Source organism: Oncorhynchus gorbuscha, unplaced genomic scaffold (assembly GCF_021184085.1).
Source record: "Oncorhynchus gorbuscha isolate QuinsamMale2020 ecotype Even-year unplaced genomic scaffold, OgorEven_v1.0 Un_scaffold_3788, whole genome shotgun sequence".
In the NCBI taxonomy this organism is placed as follows: Eukaryota; Metazoa; Chordata; class Actinopteri; order Salmoniformes; family Salmonidae; genus Oncorhynchus; species Oncorhynchus gorbuscha.
The window spans coordinates 4,186-28,211 of record NW_025747952.1 but is presented as its reverse complement, the minus strand read 5'-3'; the positions used below and the strand labels follow the sequence as shown (position 1 = coordinate 28,211).

The following is a 24,026-nucleotide window of genomic DNA, read 5'->3' as shown; positions in this document are numbered from 1 at the left end:
CGTTTCCTGGTTCATGTTTAATCACAAATGTATTTTATATCGAAAACATATCAAATAACGATTTACAACAGAGATATCTATTTTTTTTTTGGCATCACAGTCGTCCCGTAAATTGGTACTAAAACCATGCTCGGTAGATACACAACGTGATATCGTCGAAAACAACATCGACAAAGGTAAAATAAGCTAACTATTGAGCATCAGCTGGCTGCGTATTCTTGTATCGTTTAGCTGACAGATAACTGCTATAAGACTATCATCGCAAACTGGCTCACAAGTTGTAAGGTCTAGATTAGCAATTTATCACGATAGATAACACACCAGTCTTTAGTTTGGGTTGATCCGTATTGAATAATGGCCTGTCTCGAGTTGCTAACGGTAGCTAGGTATGCTAACGTCCTTCGAAATGCTGATGTTTTGCTTTTTTTTCCTGGTGTGGTGGAAAGGGACGTGTTTATTTTATGACAACCTGATATATTTACTAATTGTTTTTAACCGATAATAATTGATTATGGTTTTAACTAATCGTTTTAATAATAGATAGATTGATTTCAACAAGTGTCATGACATACAACGTTGGTTTTGGTTTCTCTTTGACACAACAGTTCCTAAGCTCTCACTTCCGTTATCGTTTAACATTGGGAATCCAACCAATTCACAGACTCACGATGTCACACACAGCCAAGCCCAATGCAGAGCTGGCTATGTGTCCCAGAGTGTTATCGTGGTCACACACAGCCAGCCCTGGTTATCGTGGTGTCTTGCACACACAGCCAGGCCCAATGCAGAGCTGGTTATCTTGGTGTCTTGCACACAAAGCCAGGCCCAATGCAGAGCAGGTTATCGTGGTGTCTTGCACACACAGCCAAGCCCAATGCAGAGCAGGTTATCGTGGTGTCTTGCACACAAAGCCAAGCCCAACGCAGAGCAGGTTATCGTGGTGTCTTGCACACAAAGCCAAGCCCAATGCAGCTTGTCGTGGTGTCAGATAAGAAACAGCCAGGCCCAATGCAGAGCTAGGTTATTTTGTATGGTTTTCTCTGCATTTTCAAACAGTGAGATCAATCAGAGCAGAATTATCCTGGTTCTTAGCACAACTGTTGTCATTCTAAAGTTTGCTGGAAATATCATTTGTTCCCAAATATATGCAACTCTATGTCACACTCATGCAGCTTGTTTTGTCTCAGTTATGTTACTACTGAGAGGTCGGGTTACCTGCTCCTCTACTAGCTAGGTCTGGCATGGAGCTTGGCATTATTGTCTTATTTTTACACTGACTCAACTCATCTACCTCTGCTCTCTACTCCTGGATTTGCCTGGCATGGAGCTTGGCATTATTGTCTTAGTTTGTGGAAATAAATGATTTGTTCCCGGGTCTACCTCTGCTCTCTACTAGCTAGGCCTCATGGACTGGCATTATTGTCTTAGTTGTGACTCCTCTGATCTACCTCTGCTCTACTAGCTAGGCCTGGCAAGGAGCTTGTTTATTGTCTTAGTTGTGTTACTACTGACTCCTCGGGTCTACCTCTGCTCTCTACTAGCTAGGCCTGGCATGGAGCTTGGCATTATTGTCTTAGTTGTGTTACTACTGACTCCTCTGGTCTACCTCTGCTCTCTACTAGCTAGGCCTGGCATGGAGGATTGTCTTAGTTGTGTTACTACTGATTACCTCTGCTCTCTACTAGTAGGTCTGGCATGGAGCTTATTATTGTCTGTATAACTGACTCCTCTGATCTACCTCTGCTCTCTACTAGCTAGGCCTGGCATGGAGCTTGGCATTATTGTCTTAGTTGTGTTACTACTGACTCCTCGGGTCTACCTCTGCTCTCTACTAGCTAGGCCTGGCATGGAGCTTGGCATTATTGTCTAGTTGTGTATAATTGACTCCTCTGATCTACCTCTGCTCTCTACTAGCTAGGCCTGGCATGGAGCTTGGCATTATTGTCTTAGTTGTGTTACTACTGACTCCTCGGGTCTACCTCTGCTCTCTACTAGCTAGGTCTGGCATGGAGCTTGGCATTATTGTCTAGTTGTGTATAATTGACTCCTCTGATCTACCTCTGCTCTCTACTAGCTAGGCCTGGCATGGAGCTTGGCATGGAGGCAGTGGAGGACGATATCTGCATTCTGAAGCATGAGACGGCGTACGGTGGAGCAGGGGAGAGCCCCGTGTCCGTGTGTGCCGGGGATGAGTCCGTAGCCTCCCACTTTGCCTTGGTCACAGCATACGAGGACATCAAGAAGAGGCTGAGAGACACGGAGAGAGAGAACACACTGCTGAGGAAGAGAGTCAAACAACTGGAAGATAAGGTACGGGATGAGGGGGCGGGGCCTCATTATGACACAACAGTAGCAACTTCATACATGCATATCAGGATACAGGGAGTTCTCAGCAGTAGCAGTAAAATACAATGTTATTATCCTGATAGGGACTTTGATTTATTTGGGGGGGGGGGGCAGATAAAGTGGCTGTGTGTTTTAACCTGTGGCTGTGTGTTTTAACCTGTGGCTGTGTGTTGTAACCTGTGGCTGTGTGTTGTAACCTGTGGCTGTGTGTTGTAACCTGTGGCTGTGTGTTGTAACCTGTGGCTGTGTGTTTTAAACTGTGGCTGTGTGTTGTACCCTGTGGCTGTGTGTTGTACCCTGTGGCTGTGTGTTGTACCCTGTGGCTGTGTGTTGTACCCTGTGGCTGTGTGTTGTACCCTGTGTGTTGCTGCTGTGTGTTGTACCCTGTGGCTGTGTGTTGTACCCTGTGGCTGTGTGTTGTACCCTGTGGCTGTGTGTTGTACCCTGTGGCTGTGTGTTGTACCCTGTGGCTGTGTGTTGTACCCTGTGGCTGTGTGTTGTACCCTGTGGCTGTGTGTTGTACCCTGTAGCTGTGTGTTGTAACCTGTGGCTGTGTGTTGTAACCTGTGGCTGTGTGTTGTACCCTGTGGCTGTGTGTTGTAACCTGTAGCTGTGTGTTGTACCCTGTAGCTGTGTGTTTTAACCTGTGGCTGTGTGTTTTAACCTGTGGCTGTGTGTTGTACCCTGTAGCTGTGTGTTTTACCCTGTAGCTGTGTGTTTTAACCTGTAGCTGTGTGTTTTAACCTGTAGCTGTGTGTTTTAAACCTGTAGCTGTGTGTTGTAACCTGTAGCTGTGTGTTGTAACCTGTAGCTGTGTGTTGTAACCTGTAGCTGTGTGTTTTAACCTGTGGCTGTGTGTTGTAACCTGTAGCTGTGTGTTGTACCCTGTAGCTGTGTGTTTTACCCTGTAGCTGTGTGTTGTACCCTGTGGCTGTGTGTTGTACCCTGTAGCTGTGTGTTGTACCCTGTGGCTGTGTGTTGTACCCTGTGGCTGTGTGTTGTACCCTGTGGCTGTGTGTTGTACCCTGTGGCTGTGTGTTGTACCCTGTGGCTGTGTGTTGTACCCTGTGGCTGTGTGTTGTACCCTGTGGCTGTGTGTTGTACCCTGTGGCTGTGTGTTGTACCCTGTGGCTGTGTGTTGTAACCTGTAGCTGTGTGTTGTACCCTGTAGCTGTGTGTTGTAGTTGTACCTGTGTGTGTTTTAACCTGTAGCTGTGTGTTGTACCCTGTAGCTGTGTGCTGTGTTTAACCTGTAGCTGTGTGTTTTAACCTGTGTTGTAACCTGTAGTGTGTGTTGTAACCTGTAGCTGTGTGTTGTACCCTGTAGCTGTGTTGTAACTGATGTGTGGTTGTAACCTGTAGCTGTGTGTTGTACCCTGTAGCTGTGTGTTGTAACCTGTAGCTGTGTGTTTTAACCTGTAGCTGTGTGTTGTAACCTGTAGCTGTGTGTTGTAACCTGTAGCTGTGTGTTGTAACCTGTAGCTGTGTGGCTGTAACCTGTAGCTGTGTTGTAACCTGTAGCTGTGTGTTGTAACTGTAGCTGTGTGGCTGTAACCTGTAGCTGTGTTGTAACCTGTAGCTGTGTGTTGTACCCTGTAGCTGTGTTGTAACCTGATGTGTGGCTGTAACCTGTAGCTGTGTGTTGTACCCTGTAGCTGTGTGTTGTAACTGAGCTGTGGCTGTAACCTGTAGCTGTGTGTTGTACCCTGTAGCTGTGTGTTGTACCCTGTAGCTGTGTGTTGTACCCTGTAGCTGTGTGTTGTACCCTGTCTACAGCTGTGTGTTGTACCCTGTAGCTGTGTGTTGTAACTGATGTGTGGCTGTAACCTGATAGCTGTGGTTGTAACCTGTAGCTGTGTGGTTGTACCCTGTAGCTGTGTGTTGTAACCTGTAGCTGCTGTGTTGTAACAGCTGTAGCTGTGGCTGTCCAGCTGTGTGGCTGTAACCTGTCGCTGTGTGTTGTACCCTGTCCAGCTGTTCAGGCCTGACAGTCCTCCTTCCCCTAGGTCCAGAAGGACTAGGTCCAGCCCAGTACAGTCCAACAAGGCCTTCAGTGCCTACCGTGGCATCTACATGGAGAAGGAGGACCTGCAGCTGGAGCTCAATAAACTGGTATGTACAGTCCACTAGGTCCAGCTGGCTGGTCCACTAGGTCCAGCTGGCGTAGACAGTCCACAGGTCCAGCTGGCGTAGACAGTCCACTAGGTCCAGCTGGTGTAGACAGTCCACTAGGTCCAGCTGGTATAGACAGTCCACTAGGTCCAGCTGGTGTAGACAGTCCACTAGGTCCAGCTGGTATAGACAGTCCACAGGTCCAGCTGGTCCACTAGGTCCAGGTCCAGCTGGTATAGACAGTCCACTAGGTCCAGCTGGTATAGACAGTCCACTAGGTCCAGCTGGTATAGACAGTCCACTAGACAGGTCCAGCTGGTATAGACAGTCCACTAGGTCCAGCTGGTATAGACAGTCCACTAGGTCCAGCTGGTATAGACAGTCCACTAGGTCCAGCTGGTATAGACAGTCCACTAGGTCCAGCTGGTAGGGTGGACAGTCCACTAGGTCCAGCTGGCGTGGACAGTCCACTAGGTCCAGCTGGCGTGGACAGTCCAGGGACGTCCAGCTAGGTCCAGCTGGTCTTAACCTTCAGCCGACTTAACCTGGACAGTCCACTAGGTCCAGCTGGCGTGGACAGTCCACTAGGTCCAGCTGGTCCAGTGGCTGCTGCAGACAGTCCACTAGGTCCAGCTGGCGTAGACAGTCCACTAGGTCCAGCTGGCATAGACAGTCCACTAGGTCCAGCTGGCGTAGACAGTCCACTAGGTCCAGCTGGTATAGACAGTCCACTAGGTCCAGCTGGTATAGACAGTCCACTAGGACTAACCTCACTAGGTCCAGCTGGTATAGACAGTCCACTAGGTCCAGCTGGTCCCAGTAGACAGTCCACTAGGTCCAGCTGGTGTAGACAGTCCACTAGGTCCAGCTGGCGTCCCAGACAGTCCACTGAGGTCCAGCTGGCGTGGACAGTCCACTAGGTCCAGCTGGCGTGGACAGTCCACTGAGGTCCAGCTGGCGTGGACAGTCCACTATGTTCCAGCTCCAGCTAGAGGTCATTATTCAGCTGGCCCTGGACAGTCCACTAGGTCCAGCTGGCGTGGACAGTCCACTAGGTCCAGCTGGCGTGGACAGTCCACAGGTCCAAGCAACCTAGAGGCGCTGGCCTGATGACAGTCCACTAGGTCCAGCTGGCGTGGACAGTCCACTAGGTCCAGCTGGCGTGGACAGTCCACTAGGTCCAGCTGGTCAGTATCTCTTCCTGTCTTTATAATATAATAATAATAATAAATGTGTCTCTTTGTAACTGTCTCTCCTCCTGCTTCACTGACTCTTCATCTTTTACTCTTCATCATGTCTCTCTGATGTTTTTTTAAACTGTGTTTCTACCCTGATGTTCAATGTTTCTAGAGGGAGAAGAGTGAGTCTGAGAGGCTCCTGAATGAGCAGCTGCAGGCCAAAGAGATGGAGCTGCTGCAGTTAAAGACTGAGATGGAGACCAGTCAAGGTACTTTAATGACCAGGGACTTAACCTCAGCCAAGGGACTGTACTTAACCTCAGCCAAGGGACTGTACTTAACCTCAGCCAAGGGACTGTACTTAACCTCAGCCAAGGGACTGTACTTAACCTCAGCCAGGGACAACTTAACCTCAGCCAAGGGACTGTACTTAACCTCAGCCAAGGGACTGTACTTAACCTCAGCCAAGGGACTGTACTTAACCTCAGCCAAGGGACTGTACTTAACCTCAGCCAAGGGACTGTTTAACCTCAGCCAGGGACTGTACTTAACCTCAGCCAAGGGACTGTACTTAACCTCAGCCAAGGGGACTGTACTTAACCTCAGCCAAGGGACTGTAACTCCCAGACAACCTAACCTCAGCCAAGGGACTTCAAACCTCAGCCAAGGGACTTAACCTCAGCCAGACAAAGGGACTAGTGTTCATTGTTCAACCTTCTCTAACCTGATGTTCAATGTTTCTCCCAGACAACCTAGAGGTCATTGTTCAACCTTCTCTAACCTGATGTTCAATGTTTCTCCCAGACAACCTAGAGGTCATCGTTCAACCTTCTCTAACCTGATGTTCAATGTTTCTCCCAGACAACCTAGAGTTCATCGTTCAACGCTCTCTACCCTGATGTTCAACGTTACAGAAGTAGAAGGGGACTGATGTCACATGACCCAGAAGTGACAACGTTGTATTCTAACCGTGTGTGTGTGTGTTCTCTCTCTCTCCATAGTGATGAAGTCTCTAACCAGTACTCAGGACTACTGGCAGGTGGACAGGATCAACAGTGACCTGAAGATGCATACGCTGCAGGAGGAGTTGGAGAGGATGACTCTGGAGAAGAACCGACTGCAGGGACACTGTGGGGTAAGACTATGGGGATATAGAACTAGTGTGAAGGTCTGTTGACCCAGAAACCCAGTGAAGGTCTGTTGACCCAAAACCCCGGTGAAGGTCTGTTGACCCAAAACCCCTGGTGAAGGTCTGTTGACCCAAAACCCCTGGTGAAGGTCTGTTGACCCAAAACCCCTGGTGAAGGTCTGTTTACCCAAAACCCCTGGTGAAGGTCTGTTGACCCAAAAACCCGGTGAAGGTCTGTTGACCCAAAAACCCGGTGAAGGTCTGTTGACCCAAAAACCCAGTGAAGGTCTGTTGACCCAAAAACCCAGTGAAGGTCTGTTGACCCAAAAACCCTGGTGAAGGTCTGTTGACCCAAAAACCCTGGTGAAGGTCTGTTGACCCAAAAACCCTGGTGAAGGTCTGTTGACCCAAAACCATGGTGAAGGTCTGTTGACCCAAAACCCCTGGTGAAGGTCTGTTGACCCAGAAAAGTGAAGGTCTGTTGACCCTGGTGAAGGTCTGTTGACCCAAAACCCCTGGTGAAGGTCTGTTGACCCAAAACCCCTGGTGAAGGTCTGTTGACCCAAAAACCCTGGTGAAGGTCTGTTGACCCAAAACCCTGGTGAAGGTCTGTTGACCCAAAACCCTGGTGAAGGTCTGTTGACCCAAAACCCTGGTGACCCGGTCTGTTGACCCAAAACCCTGGTGACGGTCTGTTGACCCAAAACCCCTGGTGAAGGTCTGTTGACCCAAAACCCCTGGTGAAGGTCTGTTGACCCAAAACCCCTGGTGACGGTCTGTTGACCCAAAACCCCTGGTGACGGTCTGTTGACCCAAAACCCCTGGTGACGGTCTGTTGACCCAAAACCCTGGTGACGGTCTGTTGACCCAAAACCCCTGGTGACGGTCTGTTGACCCAAAACCCTGGTGAAGGTCTGTTGACCCAAAACCCTGGTGAAGGTCTGTTGACCCAGAAACCTTTGTTTGCGGTCCATGAACACACATTGTGGATCAACCAGAATGCCGGTGTAGATTGCCGGGCTTTCTTTTCCAGACATGGTCTGTGAACTACGCTCTTATTCTAGGGTTTCATTTCTAACTCTTTTGATGACCTCTTCCTAGGATTCTTCTGGAACTGACTGTGACCAGAATCACGTGGAGTCCAACCCCAGGTATGTCCTTCATCTCATCAGAAATACTTCTTCAGGTTTGACACCAGGGGGGGAAAGAACTCACTCAATAAATTGAAGCAGAATTTAGCCCCATTTCAAACACCTGTCATTGTGTAGATGCCATACACCAGCCACCAGGTGGAGACAAAAGACTTGTTTACCTCAGAGCCGGGAAAATCTATGTCTGTAGTTTACCTAGCAACAGGGTTCACTTTCAATAAGAAACTCGTCTGAGTATATAGTCTCATTACTACCTGGTACCCCTGCACAGTGATTCTGTACTCCTTGTATATAGTCTCATTACTACCTGGTACCCCTGCACAGTGACTCTGTACTGCACCTTGTATATAGTCTCATTACTACCTGGTACCCCTGCACAGTGACTCTGTACTCCTTGTATATAGTCTCATTACTACCTGGTACCCCTGCACAGTGACTCTGTACTCCTTGTATATAGTCTCATTACTACCTGGTACCCCTGCACAGTGACTCTGTACTCCTTGTATATAGTCTCATTACTACCTGGTACCCCTGCACAGTGACTCCCTGCACAGTGACTCTGTACTCCTTGTATATAGTCTCATTACTACCTGGTACCCCTGCACAGTGACTCTGTACTCCTTGTATATAGTCTCATTACTACCTGGTACCCCTGCACAGTGACTCTGTACTCCTTGTATATAGTCTCATTACTACCTGGTACCCCTGCACAGTGACTCTGTACTGGTACCCCTCAGTGACTTGTATATAGTCTCATTACTACCTGGTACCCCTGCACAGTGACTCTGTACTCCTTGTATATAGTCTCATTACTACCTGGTACCCCTGCACAGTGACTCTGTACTGGTACTCCTTGTATATAGTCTCATTACTACCTGGTACCCCTGCACAGTGACTCTGTACTCCTTGTATATAGTCTCATTACTACCTGGTACCCCTGTACAGTGACTCTGTACTAGTACTCCTTGTATATAGTCTCATTACTACCTGGTACCCCTGCACAGTGACTCTGTACTCCTTGTATATAGTCTCATTACTACCTGGTACCCCCTGACTCTGTACTGGTACTGCACAGTGACCTTGTATATAGTCTCATTACTACCTGGTACCACTGCACAGTGACTCTGTACTCCTTGTATATAGTCTCATTACTACCTGGTACCCCTGCACAGTGACTCTGTACTCCTTGTATATAGTCTCATTACTACCTGGTACCCCTGCACAGTGACTCTGTACTCCTTGTATATAGTCTCATTACTACCTGGTACCCCTGCACAGTGACTCTGTACTCCTTGTATATAGTCTCATTACTACCTGGTACCCCTGCACAGTGACTCTGTACTCCTTGTATATAGTCTCATTACTACCTGGTACCCCTGCACAGTGACTCTGTACTCCTTGTATATAGTCTCATTACTACCTGGTACCCTGCACAGTGACTCTGTACTCCTTGTATATAGTCTCATTACTACCTGGTACCCCTGCACAGTGACTCTGTACTCCTTGTATATAGTCTCATTACTACCTGGTACCCCTGCCCCTGTACTCCTTGTATACAGTGACTCTGTACTGCACAGTACTCCTTGTATATAGTCTCATTACTACCTGGTACCCCTGCACAGTGACTCTGTACTCCTTGTATATAGTCTCATTACTACCTGGTACCCCTGCACAGTGACTCTGTACTCCTTGTATTGTCTCATTATAGTCTCATTACTACCTATAGTCTCATTACTACCACCCCTGCACAGTGACTCTGTACTCCTTGTATATAGTCTCATTACTACCTGGTACCCCTGCACAGTGACTCTGGTACCCCTGCACAGTGACTCTGTACTCCTTGTATATAGTCTCATTACTACCTGGTACCCCTGCACAGTGACTCTGTACTCCTTGTATATAGTCTCATTACTACCTGGTACCACTGCACAGTGACTCTGTACTCCTTGTATATAGTCTCATTACTACCTGGTACCACTGCACAGTGACTCTGTACTCCTTGTATATAGTCTCATTACTACCTGGTACCCCTGCACAGTGACTCTGTACTCCTTGTATATAGTCTCATTACTACCTGGTACCCCTGCACAGTGACTCTGTACTCCTTGTATATAGTCTCATTACTACCTGGTACCCCTGCACAGTGACTCTGTACTCCTTGTATATAGTCTCATTACTACCTGGTACCCCTGCACAGTGACTCTGTACTCCTTGTATATAGTCTCATTACTACCTGGTACCCCTGCACAGTGACTCTGTACTCCTTGTATATAGTCTCATTTACTACCTGGTACCCCTGTCTCACAGTGACTCTGTACTCCTTGTATATAGTCTCATTACTACCTGGTACCCCTGCACAGTGACTCTGTACTCCTTGTATATAGTCTCATTACTACCTGGTACCCCTGCACAGTGACTCTGTACTCCTTGTATATAGTCTCATTACTACCTGGTACCCCTGCACAGTGACTCTGTACTCCTTGTATATAGTCTCATTACTACCTGGTACCCCTGCACAGTGACTCTGTACTCCTTGTATATAGTCTCATTACTACCTGGTACCCCTGCACAGTGACTCTGTACTCCTTGTATATAGTCTCATTACTACCTGGTACCCCTGCACAGTGACTCTGTACTGCACAGTGACTTGTATATAGTCTCATTACTACCTGGTACCCCTGCACAGTGACTCTGTACTCCTTGTATATAGTCTCATTACTACCTGGTACCCCTGCACAGTGACTCTGTACTCCTTGTATATAGTCTCATTACTACCTGGTACCCCTGCACAGTGACTCTGTACTCCTTGTATATAGTCTCATTACTACCTGGTACCCCTGCACAGTGACTCTGTACTCCTTGTATATAGTCTCATTACTACCTGGTACCCCTGCACAGTGACTCTGTACTCCTTGTATATAGTCTCATTACTACCTGGTACCCCCTGCACAGTGACTCTGTACTCCTTGTATATAGTCTCATTACTACCTGGTACCCCTGCACAGTGACTCTGTACTCCTTGTATATAGTCTCATTACTACCTGGTACCCCTGCACAGTGACTCTGTACTCCTTGTATATAGTCTCATTACTACCTGGTACCCCTGCACAGTGACTCTGTACTCCTTGTATATAGTCTCATTACTACCTGGTACCCCTGTCACAGTGACTCTGTACTCCTTGTATATAGTCTCATTACTACCTGGTACCCCTGCACAGTGACTCTGTACTCCTTGTATATAGTCTCATTACTACCTGGTACCCCTGCACAGTGACTCTGTACTCCTTGTATATAGTCTCATTACTACCTGGTACCCCTGCACAGTGACTCTGTACTCCTTGTATATAGTCTCATTACTACCTGGTACCCCTGCACAGTGACTCTGTACTCCTTGTATATAGTCTCATTACTACCTGGTACCCCTGCACAGTGACTCTGTACTCCTTGTATATAGTCTCATTACTACCTGGTACCCCTGCACAGTGACTCTGTACTCCTTGTATATAGTCTCATTACTACCTGTACCCCTGCACAGTACTCCCTAGCACAGTGACTCTGTACTCCTTGTATATAGTCTCATTACTACCTGGTACCCCTGCACAGTGACTCTGTACTCCTTGTATATAGTCTCATTACTACCTGGTACCCCTGCACAGTGACTCTGTACTCCTTGTATATAGTCTCATTACTACCTGGTACCCCTGCACAGTGACTCTGTACTCCTTGTATATAGTCTCATTACTACCTGGTACCCCTGCACAGTGACTCTGTACTCCTTGTATATAGTCTCATTACTACCTGGTACCCCTGCACAGTGACTCTGTACTCCTTGTATATAGTCTCATTACTACCTGGTACCCCTGCACAGTGACTCTGTACTCCTTGTATATAGTCTCATTACTACCTGGTACCCCTGCACAGTGACTCTGTACTCCTTGTATATAGTCTCATTACTACCTGGTACCCCTGCACAGTGACTCTGTACTCCTTGTATATAGTCTCATTACTACCTGGTACCCCTGCACAGTGACTCTGTACTCCTTGTATATAGTCTCATTACTACCTGGTACCCCTGCACAGTGACTCTGTACTCCTTGTATATAGTCTCATTACTACCTGGTACCCCTGCACAGTGACTCTGTACTCCTTGTATATAGTCTCATTACTACCTGGTACCCTGCACAGTGACTCTGTACTCCTTGTATATAGTCTCATTACTACCTGGTACCCCTGCACAGTGACTCTGTACTCCTTGTATATAGTCTCATTACTACCTGGTACCCCTGCACAGTGACTCTGTACTCCTTGTATATAGTCTCATTACTACCTGGTACCCCTGCACAGTGACTCTGTACTCCTTGTATATAGTCTCATTACTACCTGTTACCCCTGCACAGTGACTCTGTACTCCTTGTATATAGTCTCATGACTCTACCTGTATATAGTACCCCCTGCACAGTGACTCTGTACTCCTTGTATGACTCTGTACCCCTGCACAGTGACTCTGTACTCCTTGTATATAGTCTCATTACTACCTGGTACCCCTGCACAGTGACTCTGTACTCCTTGTATATAGTCTCATTACTACCTGGTACCCCTGCACAGTGACTCTGTACTCCTTGTATATAGTCTCATTACTACCTGGTACCCCTGCACAGTGACTCTGTACTCCTTGTATATAGTCTCATTACTACCTGGTACCCCTGCACAGTGACTCTGTACTCCTTGTATATAGTCTCATTCTCATACCCCTGCACAGTGACTACCTTGTATATAGTCTCATTACTACCTGGTACCCCTGCACAGTGACTCTGTACTCCTTGTATATAGTCTCATTACTACCTGGTACCCCTGCACAGTGACTCTGTACTCCTTGTATATAGTCTCATTACTACCTGGTACCCCTGCACAGTGACTCTGTACTCCTTGTATATAGTCTCATTACTACCTGGTACCCCTGCACAGTGACTCTGTACTCCTTGTATATAGTCTCATTACTACCTGGTACCCCTGCACAGTGACTCTGTACTCCTTGTATATAGTCTCATTACTACCTGGTACCCCTGCACAGTGACTCTGTACTCCTTGTATATAGTCTACTACCTGGTACCCCTGCACTTGTATATAGTCTCATTACTACCTGGTACCCCTGCACAGTGACTCTGTACTCCTTGTATATAGTCTCATTACTACCTGGTACCCCTGCACAGTGACTCTGTACTCCTTGTATATAGTCTCATTACTACCTGGTACCCCTGCACAGTGACTCTGTACTCCTTGTATATAGTCTCATTACTACCTGGTACCCCTGCACAGTGACTCTGTACTCCTTGTATATAGTCTCATTACTACCTGGTACCCCTGCACAGTGACTCTGTACTCCTTGTATATAGTCTCATTACTACCTGGTACCCCTGCACAGTGACTCTGTACTCCTTGTATATAGTCTCATTACTACCTGGTACCCCTGCACAGTGACTCTGTACTCCTTGTATATAGTCTCATTACTACCTGGTACCCCTGCACAGTGACTCTGTACTCCTTGTATATAGTCTCATTACTACCTGGTACCCCTGCACAGTGACTCTGTACTCCTTGTATATAGTCTCATTACTACCTGGTACCCCTGCACAGTGACTCTGTACTCCTTGTATATAGTCTCATTACTACCTGGTACCCCTGCACAGTGACTCTGTACTCCTTGTATATAGTCTCATTACTACCTGGTACCCCTGCACAGTGACTCTGTACTCCTTGTATATAGTCTCATTACTACCTGGTACCCCTGCACAGTGACTCTGTACTCCTTGTATATAGTCTCATTACTACCTGGTACCCCTGCACAGTGACTCTGTACTCCTTGTATATAGTCTCATTACTACCTGGTACCCCTGCACAGTGACTCTGTACTCCTTGTATATAGTCTCATACCCCTACTACCTGTACCCCTGTCTCACAGTGACTGCACTGACTCTGTACTCCTTGTATATAGTCTCATTACTACCTGGTACCCCTGCACAGTGACTCTGTACTCCTTGTATATAGTCTCACTACCTGGTACCCCTGCACAGTGACTCTGTACTCCTTGTATATAGTCTCATTACTACCTGGTACCCCTGCACAGTGACTCTGTACTCCTTGTATATAGTCTCATTACTACCTGGTACCCCTGCACAGTGACTCTGTACTCCTTGTATATAGTCTCATTACTACCTGGTACCCCTGCACAGTGACTCTGTACTCCTTGTATATAGTCTCATTACTACCTGGTACCCCTGCACAGTGACTCTGTACTCCTTGTATATAGTCTCATTACTACCTGGTACCCCTGCACAGTGACTCTGTACTCCTTGTATATAGTCTCATTACTACCTGGTACCCCTGCACAGTGACTCTGTACTCCTTGTATATAGTCTCATTACTACCTGGTACCCCTGCACAGTGACTCTGTACTCCTTGTATATAGTCTCATTACTACCTGGTACCCCTGCACAGTGACTCTGTACTCCTTGTATATAGTCTCATTACTACCTGGTACCCCTGCACAGTGACTCTGTACTCCTTGTATATAGTCTCATTACTACCTGTACTCCTTGTATATAGTACCCTGCACAGTGACTCTGTACTCCTTGTATATAGTCTCATTACTACCTGGTACCCCTGCACAGTGACTCTGTACTCCTTGTATATAGTCTCATTACTACTGGTACCCCTGCACAGTGACTCTGTACCCTAGCACAGTGACTCTGTACTCCTTGTATATAGTCTCATTACTACCTGGTACCCCTGCACAGTGACTCTGTACTCCTTGTATATAGTCTCATTACTACCTGGTACCCCTGCACAGTGACTCTGTACTCCTTGTATATAGTCTCATTACTACCTGGTACCCCTGCACAGTGACTCTGTACTCCTTGTATATAGTCTCATTACTACCTGGTACCCCTGCACAGTGACTCTCTTGTATATAGTCTCATTACTACCTGGTACCCCTGCACAGTGACTCTGTACTCCTTGTATATAGTCTCATTACTACCTGGTACCCCTGCACAGTGACTCTGTACTCCTTGTATATAGTCTCATTACTACCTGGTACCCCTGCACAGTGACCTGCTTGTATACAGTGACTACCCCTGTACTCCTTGTATATAGTCTCATTACTACCTGGTACCCCTGCACAGTGACTCTGTACTCCTTGTATATAGTCTCATTACTACCTGGTACCCCTGCACAGTGACTCTGTACTCCTTGTATATAGTCTCATTACTACCTGGTACCCCTGCACAGTGACTCTGTACTCCTTGTATATAGTCTCATTACTACCTGGTACCCCTGCACAGTGACTCTGTACTCCTTGTATATAGTCTCATTACTACCTGGTACCCCTGCACAGTGACTCTGTACTCCTTGTATATAGTCTCATTACTACCTGGTACCCCTGCACAGTGACTCTGTACTCCTTGTATATAGTCTCATTACTACCTGGTACCCCTGCACAGTGACTCTGTACTCCTTGTATATAGTCTCATTACTACCTGGTACCCCTGCACAGTGACTCTGTACTCCTTGTATATAGTCTCATTACTACCTGGTACCCCTGCACAGTGACTCTGTACTCCTTGTATATAGTCTCATTACTACCTGGTACCCCTGCACAGTGACTCTGTACTCCTTGTATATAGTCTCATTACTACCTGGTACCCCTGCACAGTGACTCTGTACTCCTTGTATATAGTCTCATTACTACCTGGTACCCCTGCACAGTGACTCTGTACTCCTTGTATATAGTCTCATTACTACCTGGTACCCCTGCACAGTGACTCTGTACTCCTTGTATATAGTCTCATTACCCCTGCACAGTGACTCTGTACTCCTTGTATATAGTCTCCCTGCACAGTGACTCTGTACTCCTTGTATATAGTCTCATTACTACCTGGTACCCCTGCACAGTGACTCTGTACTCCTTGTATATAGTCTCATTACTACCTGGTACCCCTGCACAGTGACTCTGTACTCCTTGTATATAGTCTCATTACTACCTGTTACCCCTGCACAGTGACTCTGTACTCCTTGTATATAGTCTCCTTATTTTATTGTGTGACTATTTTCTAGTGTATTTAGCAAATGTTTCATACTTAAACTCTGCATGGTTGGGAAATGTCTGGTGAAGAAGCACTTCACTGTAAAGTCCACTACAGCTGTGTGTATCAGGAGCGTTTGACAAATACAAAGGATCTCATTTGATCTCATTTGGACCTCCAGTACATTATTATGTCCACTAGTTGGTGCTACAGACCCAGAGTTTTATTCATAGAGAACAAAGTAATGGCCTTTTATCACACCGAACAGGTGCCTGAAACGATTCCTTCTCCATCCTGTGAATCTCACAGAGAAATCTTTTAAGCCGAGCATCTTTTTATTTTTGTAAGTGTAAGGTTTTTGCAAATAAATATGTTATAATTCAGTAGAAAATCAGTAACGTTGTAGATTTTATTTTTTATCCCGTGGTCTCTCTCTCTGCTGAGTCCGGTTTAAGTCGAAGTGTTCATGACATCTGTGCTCCTCTACAAGGCAGTCTTCCAGTCTTCCGCGCCACCCGCGAGGCCCCTTGTCTTGTGCATCTTGACCCTATAATAGAAAATATACATTTAGGTCTTTGCGTTAACATATAATGTTAAAGGATTTTTCTTCTATCAATTAAATGTATTTTGATTTATTTATTTTTAATATTCTGGAACTGCAGGGGAAAGTGGCAGCATTACTGTTTCCACAAATATAACAATCTGTGTATTCCTGATTTTAAGTATGTATTGTGCAAATGTAAATGGTCCTGTAGATGAATGTAGGAGTGTTGTCCTGTCGTCTTCTCTCATTGGTAGTCTTGTGTTGTTATTCTACAGCGATAAGGCAGTTCTACAGTCCTATGAGGCCCTGGCCACTGAGATCTCCTCTCTACACTCAGTGTTGAAACAACAGTCTGACCTGGTGAAGAAGCTAGCAGCTAACAGACGAGGTGAGTTACAAACCACAGCTAGCAGCTAACAGACGAGGTGAGTTACAAACCACAGCTAGCAGCTAACAGACGAGGTGAGTTACAAACCACAGCTAGCAGCTAACAGACGAGGTGAGTTACAAACCACAGCTAGCAGCTAACAGACGAGGTGAGTTACAAACCACAGCTAGCAGCTAACAGACGAGGTGAGTTACAAACCACAGCTAGCAGACGAGGTGAGTTACAAACCACAGCTAACAGATGAGGTGAGTTACAAACCACAGCTAACAGACGAGGTGAGTTACAAACCACAGCTAGCAGCTAACAGACGAGGTGAGTTACAAACCACAGCTAGCAGCTAACAGACGAGGTGAGTTACAAACCACAGCTAGCAGCTAACAGACGAGGTGAGTTACAAACCACAGCTAGCAGCTAACAGACGAGGTGAGTTACAAACCACAGCTAGCAGCTCACAGACGAGGTGAGTTACAAACCACAGCTAGCAGCTCACAGACGAGGTAAATTCTAAACCGCAGCTAACAGAGAAGGTAAGGCCTGGCTGGGGGCACTTTACAAGACGTTCTGTAATGATCTGGAAGGTTGCAGACAGAAATGTCTTGAGACGTGTGTATTTTCAAGGTAATGTATTTCTGAACAATCCAGGATAATGTGCCCTCATTAACATAATCCCTGTGTATGAGGGAGAGGGCCTCGAGCTAAAGAGCAAATCGTCTGACGTACTGCTACTTATTTAGTGTAGAGAAATGAATGTTTTTTTCAAACTTCTGAGCTAATCAAACCTGTCTTTTCACACATCTTAAAACAACATGCCATCAACAAGGAATCTTTCAAAATAAAAGTTGTTGATGAGAGTCAGATGCTACATAAGGCTAGGTGGAAGAAAGAGCTATGCTACTGTGAGTTACAAACCACAGAGGCTAGGTGGAAGAGTTAAAAGGGACAGCTACTGTAGCTAACAGACGAGGCTAGGTGGAAGAAAGAGGGATGCTACTGGAGGCTAGGTGGAAGAAAGAGGGATTCTACAGGCTAGGTGGAACAGAAGAGGGATTCTACTGGAGGCTAGGTGGAAGAAAGAGGGATGCTACAAAGGCTAGGTGGAAGAAAGAGGGATTCTACTGGAGGCTAGGTGGAAGAAAGAGGGATGCTACCACAGGCTAGGTGGAAGAAAGAGGGAGTTACAAACCACAGGTAAGCTACTGTAGGCTGGAAGAAAGAGGGATTCTAAACCGCTGTAAGGATTCTACTAAGGTGGAAGAAAGAGGGATGCTACTGGAGGCTAGGTGGAGAAAGAGGGATGCTACTGTAATGGCTGGAAGGTTGGTGGAAGAAATGTCTTGAGGGCAGGGTGGGATGCTACTGTAGGCTAGGTGGAAGACAAGAGGATGCTACTGGAGGCTAGGTGGAAGAAAGAGGATCTACTGGAGGCTAGGTGGAAGAAAGAGGGATGCTACTGTAAGGCTAGGTGGAAGAAAGAGGGATGCTACTGTAGGCTAGGTGGAGAAAGATGTTTTCTACTGGAGGCTAGGTGGAAGAAAGAGGGATGCTACTGGAGGCTAGGTGGAAGCCATCAAGAGGGAATCTTTCTACTGGAGGCTTGGTGGAGAAAGAGGGATGCTACTGGAGGCTAGGTGGAAGAAAGAGGGATTCTACTGGAGGCTAGGTGGAAGAAAGGGATTCTACTGTAGGCTAGGTGGAAGAAAGAGGGATTCTACTGGAGGCTAGGTGGAAGAAAGAGGGATTCTACTGGAGGCTAGGTGGAAGAAAGAGGGATGCTACTGGAGGCTAGGTGGAAGAAAGAGGGATTCTACTGAGGCTAGGTGGAAGAAAGAGGGATGCTACTGGAGGCTAGGTGGAGAAAGAGGGATTCTACTGGAGGCTAGGTGGAAGAAAGAGTGATGCTACTGGAGGCTAGGTGGAAGAAAAGAATCTACTGGATGCTACTGTAGGCTAGGTGGAAGAAAGAGGGATGCTACTGGAGGCTAGGTGGAAGAAAGAGGGATGCTACTGTAGGCTAGGTGGAGAAAGGTGGAAGAAAGAGGGATTCTACTGGAGGCTAGGTGGAAGAAAGAGGGATGCTACTGGAGGCTAGGTGGAAGAAAGAGGGATGCTACTGGAGGCTAGGTGGAGAAAGAGGGAATCTACTGGAGGCTAGGTGGAGAGAGACAGCTGAGCTATTATCATAGCACTACAATGGTAGAGGATATATTAGGATATTAAAGTGATCTCTCCTTCCTGTTCTGATGTTTTTCACCCCTGAAGAGATGTAGTTTGTTGCTATTCTCTTTGTGGAACAGGGGACCAAACAAGAGGTGTAAATTAGAATGAAATGTAAAGAGCAAATATATTTATTCTAGTGAATATCCCAGACTAATCCTGTTTCGTAGATGAGAGAGAAAAAGGGGAGAGATGTATTTATTCAAAGACACCGAGCATCTATATTCGTCAGAGGTTCTTACTACGAAATCACTTTTATTCAAATGGGAAACTCTCATGAGACTCTCTCTCTCTCTCTCCCTCTCTGCCTCCTGCTCTTCCATCAAACACAGAGGAACTCTCATTTAAACTTTATTATCTGCTCAACATGATGATTGGATAGAAAACCAATGATGTGTGTGTCTAATGTTGCATGCGTTTGTGCTGCATATTAAAGAGGGTGTGTGTGTGTGAGAGACGTTTGACTGAACTGCTCTGACTCTCTTTACCATAGAAATAAATGTATATTCTCTTTAAATATAGTTGCTAAGCCATGTTATCACTTGAGGGATGCTTCTCTCTAAAAGCCTTAATCAGGCCTGTGTGTGTTGTGTTTCTGAAGCCTGTCTAGTTCTGAAGGGAAGGTCAGAGGTAGTATGATTCTCACTCCCATCTCTCCTCACACTACTCAGCCCAATTAGCTATACAGCCTCTGGAAACTACAGTGTCTGGCTGGCTGTCGCTCTGCCTGTCTGTCTGGCTGGCTGTCGCTCTGCCTGTCTGTCTGGCTGGCTGTCGCTCTGTCTGTCTGGCTGGCTGTGCTCTGCCTGTCTGTCTGGCTGTCGCTCTGCCTGTCTGGCTGGCTGTCGCTCTGCCTGTCTGGCTGGCTGTCGTCTGGCTGTCCCTCTGCCTGTCTGTCTGGCTGTCCCTCTGTCTGGCTGTCGCTCTGCCTGTCTGGCTGGCTGTCCCTCTGCTGCCTGCTGGCTGTCTGTCTGCTGTCGCTCTGCCTGTCTGTCTGTCTGTCGCTCTGCCTGCCTGCCTGTCTGGCTGTCGCTCTGCCTGTCTGTCTGGCTGTCGCTCTGCCTGTCTGTCTGGCTGTCGCTCTGCCTGTCTGTCAGGCTGTCGCTCTGCCTGTCTGTCTGTCTGCTCTGCCTGTCTGTCTGTCTGTCTGGCTCTGCCTGCCTGTCTGGCTGTCCCTCTGTCTGGCTGTCCCTCTGCCTGTCTGTCTGGCTGTCGCTCTGCCTGTCTGTCTGGCTGTCGCTCTGCCTGTCTGTCTGGCTGTCGCTCTGCCTGTCTGTCTGGCTGTCGCTCTGCCTGTCTGTCTGGCTGTCGCTCTGCCTGTCTGTCTGGCTGTCGCTCTGCCTGTCTGTCTGGCTGTCGCTCTGCCTGTCTGTCTGTCGCTCTGCCTGTCTGTCTGGCTGTCGCTCTGCCTGTCTGTCTGGCTGTCGCTCTGCCTGTCTGTCTGTCTGTCCCTCTGTCTGGCTGTCCCTCTGCCTGTCTGTCTGGCTGTCGCTCTGCCTGTCTGTCTGGCTGTCGCTCTGCCTGTCTGTCTGGCTGTCGCTCTGCCTGTCTGTCTGGCTGTCGCTCTGCCTGTCTGGCTGTCTGTCCCTCTGTCTGGCTGTCACTCTGCCTGTCTGTCTGTCGCTCTGCCTGTCTGTCTGCCTGTCTGTCCTTCTGTCTGTCTACATGTCTGTCTGGCTGTCGCTCTGCCTGTCTGTCTGGTAGTCGCTCTGCCTGTCTGCCTGTCCTTCTGTCTGTCTACATGTCTGTCTGTCACTTTGATTTCTAGAGGATAAAACTAACCTAAAATGCTGACTGAATGTAAGATAAATCATTTCTTAATAAATATTTTGTCTATTATATTCACACACTGTTTACTAATTCCTTTTCAGCATCACCCAACTCAACCACATATCCCTAAAGGTAGACTCTGTCAGCATCACCCAACCACACATCCCTCAAGGTACACAAGAACAATCTTTAATTAATTAGCCTAGTTATTGGCAGTCATCCAACGTAGAGGATAATGGATATCAATCAACAGCATTTAGAGTTGATTATTGAGCCCAAATGATTACTAGAGCCAGTCACACTGACTGAAATGATTACTAGAACCAGTCACACTAACTGAAATGATTACTAGAGCCAGTCACACTGACTGAAATGATTACTAGAACCAGTCACACTGACTGAAATGATTACTAGAACCAGTCACACTGACTGAAATGATTACTAGAACCAGTCACACTGAAATGATTACTAGAACCAGTCACACTAACTGAAATGATTACTAGAACCAGTCACACTGACTGAAATGATTACTAGAACCAGTCACACTGACTGAAATGATTACTAGAAAGAGTCACACTCAACGACTAGAACCAGTCACACTGAAATGATTACTAGAACCAGTCACACTAACTGAAATGATTACTAGAACCAGTCACACTACTGAAATGATTACTAGAACCAGTCACACTACAAATTGATTACTAGAACCAGTCACACTGACTGAAATGATTACTAGAACCAGTCACACTAACTGAAATGATTACTAGAACCAGTCACACTAACTGAAATGATTACTAGAACCAGTGTTGAAATGATTACTAGAACTGAAATGATTACTAGAAAGAGTCACACTGAAATGATTACTAGAACCAGTCACACTAACTGAAATGATTACTACATCACATTGAAGTCACACTGACTGAAATGCCTACTAGAATCCAGTCACACTGACTTAAATGATTACTAGAACCAGTCACACTGACTGAAATGATTACTAGAACCAGTCACACTAACTGAAATGATTACTAACCAGTCACACTAACTGAAATGATTACTAGAACCAGTCACACTAACTGAAATGATTACTAGAACCAGTCACACTGACTGAAATGATTACTAGAACCAGTCACTGTCTAACTGAAATGATTACTAGAACCAGTCACACTAACTGAAATGATTACTAGAACCAGTCACACTGACTGTCCCTCTGATTACTAGAAAGAGTCACACTGAAATGATTACTAGAACCAGTCACACTAACTGAAATGATTACTAGAACCAGTCGCACTGAAATGATTACTAGAACCAGTCGCACTGAAATGATTACTAGAACCAGTCACACTGACTGAAATGATTACTAGAACCAGTCACACTAACTGAAATTATTACTAGAACCAGTCACACTAACTGAAATGATTACTAGAACCAGTCACACTAACTGAAATGATTACTAGAACCAGTCACACTGACTGAAAAATGAGTACTAGAACCAGTCACACTGACTGAAATGATTACTAGAACAGTCTGTCATAATGGACAGTGGAATAAATGGTGGTGTCTGTCTTCTGAGTTTTTGTTTAGGTGGTTGATGGTGATGGTGCCTGTCTGGCTGTCTGTTCCTCTGCTTTGGGGTAGGTGGCAAGGGTGATGGTGCCAGTCTGGCTGTCTGTCCCTCTGCTTTGTGGTAGGTGGCAAGGGTGATGGTGAAATGGTTGGCTGTCTGTGAGTCTGCTTTGGGGTAGGTGGCAAGGGTGATGGTGCCAGTCTGGCTGTCTGTCCCTCTGCTTTGGGGTAGGTGGCAAGGGTGATGGTGCCTGTCTGGCTGTCTGTCCCTCTGCTTTGGGGTAGGTGGCAAGGGTGATGGTGCCTGTCTGGCTGTCTGTCCCTCTGCTTTGGGGTAGGTGGCAAGGGTGATGGTGCTAAATACTGGGTCTTGTTCAGTAGGGCATAACGTTGTAGAACATAATGCAACTGAAAACCAACAATTGGTGTCATTGTACCAGTTCAGTTCAGTACCAAAACAGCCGTGTCGAAATGTTTCCTCCTGTTTTGACGTCTACTGAACACAACCAGGTTAAAAACATTCTAATTATCTGACAACCTGATTTTGAAGCAAGTTATTAAAGAAAAATGTTTGTGCCCTTCTCTCTCTAGCTGCACCAACTGTCCCTGTTCAGTGCCTGGACGATGTGGAGAAGAACCTGAACCATCAAACAGGCCGCATGACCGTGCCCCGAGCCCCTAGTGCCCCCCCTGTCCCCTCCAGCTCTGGCCGGCCCTGCCTTCCCCCCGTGGCCCCCCCGGCTCTGGAGGGTCTCAGGGAGGACTACTGGCCAAACGGTCCCTGGTCCAGCCACTACCCTGGAGCCTTGGGTCTGGACAGTACGAGCCCTGTCCTCCTGCCTCCTCCTCCTCTCAACCAGGCCTCTCTAGATGACTCCTCCTGGTCCTTCCCCTCCCCGCCCAAACCCAGCGACGCCCTCTTCTGGGAGGGCCAGAGGCAGGGTCTGAGCCAGGGCAGCCCCATCCACTCCTCCAGGGGTAGTACCCCCATGAGCCCTAATGGAGACTGGGCCAAGCCCCCACCCTACTGAGGTGGAGAACCCCCTGGCTCTAAGCCTGCCCTGCCGTGCAACACCCAACCTGCCTTAAGATGAGGAGACACCTCCTATGGACTCTCCAGCCTGGGGAACTTGCTCCGAGCCCCTAGTGCCCCCCCCTGTCCCCTCCAGCTCTGGCCGGCCCTGCATCCCCCCCCCCCCCTTAAGATGAGGAGACTCCTGGGGAACTTGCTCCAGAATGATTCAACTAGCCACAGAGCAAACCACAGGAGAAGCTTCTGATGGGCTGACCCTCTGACCCGGCCCAGACACACGGACGACTCCCCTCCCTGGGAATCAGGTGGCAGAGAAAGGAAGGGTTTCATCCAGCCAAGAGAGAAAGATGACAGCCAGATGATGACTGTGTTTATGTGTGTGTATCCCCATACTGGTATTTACTAGAGCTCAAAGCTGTTGTGAACTAATCCACAGTCTGACTGCTTTTCCATTTTAAGCCCCTCCCTCCTAATGTGACTTATTTACATGTTATGTATTATAAAGGTATATAGTCAA

General features: G+C 47.1%; 1 protein-coding gene across 2 annotated transcripts; it reads left to right on the top strand.

Annotated features, from left to right (window-relative positions):
- On the top strand, positions 1-24,026 carry LOC124028122 (5-azacytidine-induced protein 2-like). 2 transcript variants are annotated; one of them, XM_046340273.1, is made up of 8 exons: positions 1-176; positions 2,079-2,310; positions 4,321-4,458; positions 5,809-5,905; positions 6,638-6,771; positions 7,867-7,916; positions 16,817-16,929; positions 23,068-24,026. In XM_046340273.1, the coding sequence occupies exons 2-8, from the start codon at positions 2,086-2,088 to the stop codon at positions 23,505-23,507; spliced, it is 1,197 nt and encodes a 398-aa protein (XP_046196229.1). In that variant the 5' UTR covers positions 1-176; positions 2,079-2,085; the 3' UTR covers positions 23,508-24,026. The 2 variants fall into 2 exon arrangements, with proteins under 2 accessions (XP_046196229.1, XP_046196228.1); XM_046340272.1 differs by having other exon boundaries at positions 2,075-2,310.

What these genes read in the sequence shown, in the direction of transcription:
- LOC124028122 (XM_046340273.1), top strand. Translation starts at nt 2,086, where the DNA reads ATGGAGCTTGGCATGGAGGCAGTGGAGGACGATATCTGCATTCTGAAG. An exon ending in AGCTGGAGCTCAATAAACTG is followed by an intron (nt 4,459 to 5,808) that starts GTATGTACAGTC and finishes CAATGTTTCTAG; the next exon opens with AGGGAGAAGAGTGAGTCTGA. An exon ending in TGAGATGGAGACCAGTCAAG is followed by an intron (nt 5,906 to 6,637) that starts GTACTTTAATGA and finishes CTCTCTCCATAG; the next exon opens with TGATGAAGTCTCTAACCAGT.